Raw genomic sequence first — 8,369 nt, 5'->3', positions numbered from 1 at the left:
TCCCTACACAATTTGTACTGTGTAGTAAGCACTGATATTGCACTGAGGTTTATTTCTCCTCTCCACTTCCTCATTCCTTTGTATTTAGAACAAACGAAGTATCAAAGTTTTTCACTTGTCCAAGTATCTCTCAGCTGTTAATCTGAGAATTGAATGCAGGTCTTGCTTCTTCTTCACTGTCTTCGTCCTTTATTTTCTTCTAAATAATTGTGACAATGTCACATATATAATTTCCAAACTAGATTGATGGCAACTAGTGCATATTATTATGGATTTACCAAATATATCTACATATAAAATATATATGTGTAGTTTTAAATATATATTTATATATGTTAAAACAAACATTTAAATGTATCAAATACCTATATATGTAGTGGCTTAAACACATCATTATTTCTGGGCATTTAAATCACTTCTATTTCTCCAGTATTAAAATAATGTATACTCATTTTTTACATGTGTTCAGACTATTTTCTTGGGATAAATTCTTAGAAGTGTAATTACTGGCATAAACATTACTAATATTTTTGTGCATTTTTGATATATATTGACAAATTGTTTTCCCAAATCTTCTTACCAAGTTAAATTTCCAGAAGCAGTACGAGCATATGTTCTCATTAAAATTTTTTTTGAGATTATAGGCTTATTTTGGAAAAAAAATACAATTCTTAAAAACTATGAAAAGAAAATTAAAAGCAGCCATGTTTCACTGCCTAGTAATGACTATTGCTGTTGGTTTGGCTTAGTTATTTCATTTTCTGCTCTACTTCTTTCTAGGATGGATGGATGGATAGATATGTAGGTATGTCGGTTGATTAGACAAATAGGATGCACACATTGATGAAATTCTATATGATGATAATTAAGGCATTTTAAATTTTTGTGTGATTACGCATAACCCTCTGATTAATGTCTTTATATTTTTTAGAGGTATTTTTTCGTATTGGAGGATGGTTGATTTAATGTCTTTATATTTAATACAAATTATTTATTTCATTAATGTAAATCCTAGGAAGAAAATCAGGAAGAGTAAATATTTTTAAGATTATGTCTGTGTAGTATACACTTAGACACATATAAAATTTCAAAAGGATGTGTCAACTTATGCTCTCAGCATCCATGTATATGAATATTTGTTACAAATTTACCCTTGTAAGTATTATGTATTTAAAGGATTTTTTCATTTTGTTTAATTTGATAGGAAGAAAATGATATATTTTTTGTTTTGATTTGTGTTTATTTGATTACTAGTCAGGTAAAATATATTTCTTCTAATGGTTATTATCCATACCTAAATATTCTTCTGTAAATTTATTTTTTACTTTTTTAAGATTTTTGGCTGCGATGGGTCTTCATTGCTGTGCATGGGCTTTCTCTAGTTGCGGCAAGCAGGGGCTACTCTACGTTGTGGTGCATGCCTTTCTCATTGCAATGCCTTCTCTTGCTGTGGAGCACGGGCTCTACGCACGTGAGCTTCAGTACTTGTGGCTCGAGGGCTCTAGAGCACAGGCTCAGTAGTTGTGGCGCACAGGCTTAGCTGCTCCTTGGCATGTGGGATCTTCCCAGACCAGGGGCTCGAACCTGTGTCCCCTGCATTGGTGGGTGGATTCTTAACCAGTGCGCCACCAGGGAAGTCCCTGTAAAATTTCTGTTAAAGTTCATAGTCAATTTATGGACTTTTATTGGTGTGTATAACAATTTCCTTATTAACAATATTAATGATTTTAATCACACGGTTGCTATTTTGTACAGATAAAAATTCTTAATTTTTAGCCAACCACATTTATTTCTATATTTCATTGTAAATTTTGAATACATCTAGTTCAAAAAGTCTATTTAAGTAATCAGCGAATTACTTAAAACATTGTAGTTGCTCAGAAAATTATGTTAAAACGCTAATAAAGTAAAAACCTCCCCACCCTCCAAGTTCAATTTTTTTCTTTGCAACAGCAACAGGAATCGAATCAAATACTATCCCAATACTCAGCTTGACTGACTTCTTTTTTTTTATTTCAGAGGGTAAAGGACCATGCCTTAAATTCTCTCACCTAAGTTTAAAGGATTCCTTCAGAGATCTGTTTAATCCCCAAATGGAGATATTTTTGATATTGTATACAAGGAACAACCCGAGCTGTGCTGAGTCACTGTTTGAGCAGGATAACTCACTTAATGTTAATTTCAACACAAGAAAGAAAACAGTCTGGCTTATTCATGGATACAGACCAACGGGCTCCACCCCACCATGGCTTCAGAACTTTGTGAGAATTTTGTTGGACCAAGATGATATAAATATAATTGTAGTAGACTGGAACCGAGGTGCTACAACTTTTCTTTACAGTAGAGCAGTTAAAAATGCCAGAAAAGTTGCTGTGAGTCTGAGTATGTACATTCAGAATCTTTTGGTAAGTCTGGAATTTTGTGTGTTATATATGTTATACAATATACAGTAAGTTATGTAATACTGTAAAGTGATAATGAAATACCATTTTCCTGTAGCATTTAGAATTACTGCATTGATATGCTAATATATGCAGCCATCTTTTCTCTGTGTAAGGATAATTCTATACCTAGACATGACCTTAGTTTTTAAAAATTATCTTGAAGACTCAATTATTGTGTTTTATCTTAAAATCTTTTAAGATTTTTGTTTTTTTAACTCTACCTATACTTCAGGATAATGTAGTGATTCTGTGTGCACAGAGGGGATAAACTATACAATCATTAGATTTTTTAGATATATTTTCTAAGGTACGTCTAAAATGTTTCAAATTAATCAAGTGTGCATTGGTAAAAGTGAGGGGAAAACAGCTTGAAAAGTAGCATACTTTTGCCAACTGTGGAGGCAGGTCTCAGTTCCATTTAGGTTTATCCAGCATTTAGGTCCAGGGTTGGGATGAGTCAAATAAATTCAGGCCAGTTCTAGGTCATCTATAGTTTGATTGATCTTTGACTGCTAAGTCAATACATATGAAGATCCACATCTGTTCTAGAGGGAGGTGGTAGTGATGGCACTCGAGAGAAAGAAAGGTGATATATGATTTGGGGACATTCTTGAGCTTGAAATCGCCTTTGAGTTGTGTTGTGCTGAACTTCCAAGGCTCTGCTGAAATCGACCAAGCATCATAGATCCAAGAAGCAGTTGCACATAGTGGTTAGGAGTCAGACTGGAGGGGTTCAAAGACCACTAAATCCATATCATCTGTGTGAGTTGGAGCAATTGCTTAACTATTCTGCCTCATTTCCTTGTCTATACATTTGGGATAACGAAACTTTCTAATAATATTTTATTTAAGTATTAAATGAAATTAATTCTTAACCAGAACTTGGCATATAATAACCATTGAATAAAATCAGCTATCATTATTATTTTTACATCCTCAAATTTGGACAAAACCAAACTGTGCCTCTGGAGACACAAGAAGTAATTGATTCACCTGTTCTTACTGATAGTCTATAAATTGCATAGTTGATTTTTCCTTTTAGCAGTGGTCTTTTCTCTAATTAATAAATATGTACCTCGAAGTGTGCACCATGTGAATGTTAAATAGAGAAATTTAGGAAAATTGTAGTATTAGATTTCTAACAGTGCTTTTGCTTGCAAAGTCTCCGTATTAAGGAGAAGGGATGAACAGTTCAGTAGCACTGAAGTTGAGAGTGATACTCCCTGGAGGTTCCAGGCATTGGTCTGAGAAATTTGAAGAAAATTGTCATTCTGTGCCTGGAAAACCTGAATCTAGTTTCTCATTAGAGTAAATGTTCCACATCTTTCTGTAAGCCATTGGATGTGTCACTGTGTAGAATGGACCATGACCTGCTTCCTGAGAGTGTGGTAGAAGAAATTCTTCCTCATTTAAGCTCCTAATGCCCCCATCCCCCTCCCCTGGGCTGAGACTCTAGAAGGTGTTCAAAACTTGGGCTTGGAAGATCAGACTCCATTACTCTCCAGCTGTGTTGGGGAAAATCACTTAAAATCTCTGAGTCTCATTTTATCATCTCCAAAGTAAGGATGATTTTTCACACGGTTCGGTCTTCCTAAAGTTTTTGACACAATCTACAGATAAAAAAGGGAGGTAGATTAGTTTATATTTTGGAGTTGAACAGACCTGGATTTCAAGTCTTTTTCCCTTATAGTAATAAGTATATGAGACTTTGGGCAACTCATTATCAAACGGTATTTATTCAGCATTTAATAGATGCTGGGGAAAGTTTTAGGCAATAGGATAAAGATATGTAACTCATAGGACTATTGTGAATATTACATATGAGATTTAAAAAACACATACCAAGGTAGCTAGCACAAAGTTAGTTTTGTTATTATTATTACAAAATGCTTTATTAATTAAGTGTATTGTTTTGCATATGCTATTCTAGATAAAAATGACAACGTTTTCTAAATTTTTAAATAAAAACTTAATGGTATTAAAACTGTGTACAGAAAAATCAGATATTTTATGGAAAAAGTTGAACGAAGATATAGTTATTTGAAATTATAAAATCCCATTCCCTGTCTCCCAGAAATAGATTAAACCAGAAAAAATAATGAATTTTAGAATATTGATGCAACAGGCATCATTTGTGATTTTCTGAAGTGAAAATTGTAACATTGTATTTTGAATTGCAGAGGCATGGAGCATCTCTTGATAATTTTCATTTCATAGGTGTGAGCTTAGGGGCTCATATTAGTGGATTTGTTGGAAAGATATTTCATGGTCAAGTTGGAAGAATAACAGGTAAAATATTTTTGATAAAATTAATATTTTAGTATACTTTTAAGCATTAGAAGTTATTACTTTATTTAACATTTAACAGGGGCAATATTTAAGGAAAGGAAATGATGCACAAACTTTTTTTTTCTATATTATATTCAGATGCTGGTCTTTGTTTGGTTAGACTCTTAAGTCTTACTTATTTCTTCACCAAACTTAAATTACCCATATAGAAATGGGAGGACAATGATTAATTTCTGCAGTCCCATATGAATTTTAAGGACACATTATTGTATCAATCCTAAGGAAAGTTTGGCCCATTAAATGTAAAACATTTTTCATGTATTAACTAAGAAGATAACCTATTACCATGTACTGAAATTTTAGAAACTTTAATGTATTTTAATTCTTTTAACAATTTTACTTGAACACTAGAAGGGAGAATCAGGAGTTGATATATCCATGCCTGAGGGATTCTGGACCCCAGCTCTCCTTGTATTTCCTTAACAAGGTTACTGCATCCACAAAGCTTAGTAACAAAATAATGCTGACATGGACGTTCAGGCTTCCCTTTAGGAATGGTGGTGATTTAAAATCTATCCTTCCCCAGTTAATTTAGCTTTTTAGAATTATTGAGATCTATTCCCATAGATGATTTATAATAATTTCAGATGTTAATACTAGAGTCTTAAGTTAACAAAGGGGGAGGGTAGAGGTGAATAACTTGTTTAGATATTTAGGATCTTTACAAACCTTAACTATACCTTACTTACTTTGATCAGTTTTAACTTGATTCTCATTATATGGATGTGAAAGTTGAGGTTAACTGAATGAATGCAGGGGCGTCAAAAAGTTAGTAACAGCTAAGCCAGGATTTATACAAAGGTCTCTAGCATCCAAATTCCATTCTCTTTCAACCACCATACTAGCTCAGTTTGATCTGCTGGTAATCCTACTTTATTTTAAGGTGTGTTGATTCACATATTAGTCTAGTTTGAATGGTTCCACATGCCAAGCAATCATCAGGGTTTAAAAAGCCAGCAAATGCAGTGGTTCTACATCAGAACAATTTATAGGAAGAGAGAAGTTTCTGCCTTGTTCTGTCATGTGAGCCAAATAAACTAGGGATAACAGAAGGTACTGAGATAAAGCAATATTATATTTTACTTTTTAAGATGATTGTTGCCCTGTTGCATAGATGTTCTCAAGGCATTGCATTTCATGTCCTCCCCACCTTTTTTGACACACTGCAGTAGGTCATGAGCTTTAAATTTTTATTTAGAATTTCAAGTACACCAGAAATCATATCTAGATTTTATGAAACTTTTAATATATTTTTCTTATGTGTATGCAGGAAACTTTTGTGAGAAATGAATGATAAGCTAATAATAAATATGTTTTATTCCAAGCTCAAATTGCACTTAACATTTTAGACCTATAGAGAGATCCAGGATGAGCTGGTGCAGAATGAGGCTCAAGACAGGACCAGGATAGTATTTATTATTTCCCCTCCTCAGCAGTAGTAGTAGTTACTTTCTATTACATAGAGATTTACTCTCAGTGTATTCCTAATTACTTCTTAAGTAAAAATGCTAAAAAACCCCCACAGTATTTTGTCTAGGCATCTGTAGTGTGGCTTAACACTACATCATTGATGAACTCCGAAGACTGGAAAAAAGATTATTCAAATAAAGAAGATACTTGCTATTCATCTAATTTCATTTATTGTTAGATTTGGTTTTGGACAGGTTTAAGCTAAAACTGTATAGGCTCATTATGTTTATAATGTAATAATAATGCAAGTATATGATCTACTGAACTCTGTAGTATGACTTGATTAATAGATTAATAGCTTCTTTCTTGAATTTCAGGTCTTGACCCTGCTGGACCACAATTCTCTGGAAAACCATCAAATGGCAAATTAGATTACACTGATGCACATATTGTGGATGTCATACACACTGATACCAATGGTAACAATGTAGGATTTATTGCTTAATTATTTGAAAATAGAAAAGGAGATGTAGACACTGGGGAAGAGGAAAACTTAATAAGAGAGAGTAGTGGATGAAGTGATAAGACTAATTATATAGTGATTATATTTCCCACAAGCAACATTTCTTGGAGTTAGTGATAACCTGTGGTGTCCAATGGAACTCTTTGCCTTCAGCTTTCCTCCTTCAGGTTTGAAGAACTGTCATGTCATCCTAAGAAAACTGAAATTTGATAAAAAATATATACTTCATTCTTTTCATGCTATTAACAATTTTATTGATTTGATTACAACTTCCCTCATGCTTACTGTTCCTGCTGTTCCTGATGCATTTAGATTACCATTCTCTCTTATCATTTTATCACTTTGTTGTATGTCAGCTCAAACTGAGCACAGATCTTCAGGCACAGAGAGAGTACTTCTCCCTAAAGATTTTTAATTATTTTCCTCAAAATGTCTAACCGACTATTGATCGTTTTGGCCAGAGTGCATTGGACAGACACTTTCAGGTAATATTTTAGATGGCCCAGATCCCCTTCCTGAATTGAAACTGATGGTACTAATATTTATTGAGTACTTCCTATATACGAGGCACTTCAAGTTCTTTATGTGAATTACTTATGGAATTCTCCTAAGTCCCCATGAGTAAGTAAACGTTATCATCCCCCTTTTACAAATGGAGAAGAGGCTCAGGTCAAGGTGACAAGGCCAGTAGGAGGCAGAGTCAGAATTTGAAATAGAATCTTCTGATTCCAAAATCTGCACTTCACCAGTATGCTGCTCAAATTAACTGGAAATTTACATGTGTTTGGTTGGGGTGCATGGGGAGGATATAGTGCTAAGGCAGAGACAGGAGGAAGTGACCCAAAGACTGCTCCCAACTCCCTGTTTCCTCAGGTTTATTTTCTCTTTCGTCCAGGTAATTTATTTTCTCCCATATTATTCTGAATTTACCCTGTGGTGATCCATACCAATGATTTTGTGAGATATATAAATACCATTAATGCCATAGATGACAATTTTTCAAATTCTATGTCTATATGCCAATGGGCTGAGCCTATAATCAGAACAATTATGCTTTTTATTTGGAATCTAAGTTCATCTACATCATACAGAGAGTCAATGCCTAAAGTCTCATAGTTCTGATACCCTCAACCTTTCATGTTTTCTTTCTCTAGCCCTGTATATCATCAGCTTAACATTCCCACACACAGCACACCTAGTGCCAATTACTCTGCAATTTTGAACTCTTCTTTTTGAAACTCCAACTTCAATTCTGCTTATGGCCTTTTGAATTAGCTCTTCATACTTTTTATTGCTTTTGTTTGCATTTTTGACTTTTCCTAATAAACTGTTTGGATTGTCTTATATTCTTAGTATTGTTTGATGACTCAGCTTATCAAATCGAACTTGCCACTAGATGCCACATAGTTGGCACCTTTAACTGATCTTTTTATGACTATCACAAATGAGGAACACAGATTTTTGATACTGCATATTCACCTGTCTCAAGGAATCTCTGAATGAGATACTGCCCTTTCCTTAAATACTAACCTATGAGTGCATTTTCTACTTGCCAGTAATTCTTGTCCTTTTTCAGTTGTATATGTTAAGGAAGCTATGTTGCCTTTCATAATTGTTGATTAGGTAATTTGAACAAACATTCC

General features: G+C 33.9%; 1 protein-coding gene across 1 annotated transcript in view; it reads left to right on the top strand.

The window, feature by feature from the left end:
* LIPI (lipase I) overlaps positions 1-8,369 on the top strand; it is a 57,591-nt gene that overhangs the window by 7,363 nt on the left and 41,859 nt on the right. Inside the window, exons 2-4 of the mRNA XM_007454291.1 lie at positions 2,020-2,405; positions 4,625-4,733; positions 6,581-6,682. Coding sequence (XP_007454353.1) covers positions 2,020-2,405; positions 4,625-4,733; positions 6,581-6,682 — 597 coding nt within the window. The remainder of the gene's footprint in view (positions 1-2,019; positions 2,406-4,624; positions 4,734-6,580; positions 6,683-8,369) is intronic.

The sequence above is a fragment of the Lipotes vexillifer genome, unplaced genomic scaffold, assembly GCF_000442215.2.
Source record: "Lipotes vexillifer unplaced genomic scaffold, Lipotes_vexillifer_v1.1 scaffold729, whole genome shotgun sequence".
Classification (NCBI taxonomy): domain Eukaryota; kingdom Metazoa; phylum Chordata; class Mammalia; order Artiodactyla; family Lipotidae; genus Lipotes; species Lipotes vexillifer.
The sequence above is the reverse complement of the archived record's forward strand: the minus strand, read 5'-3'. Positions and strand labels throughout refer to the sequence as shown.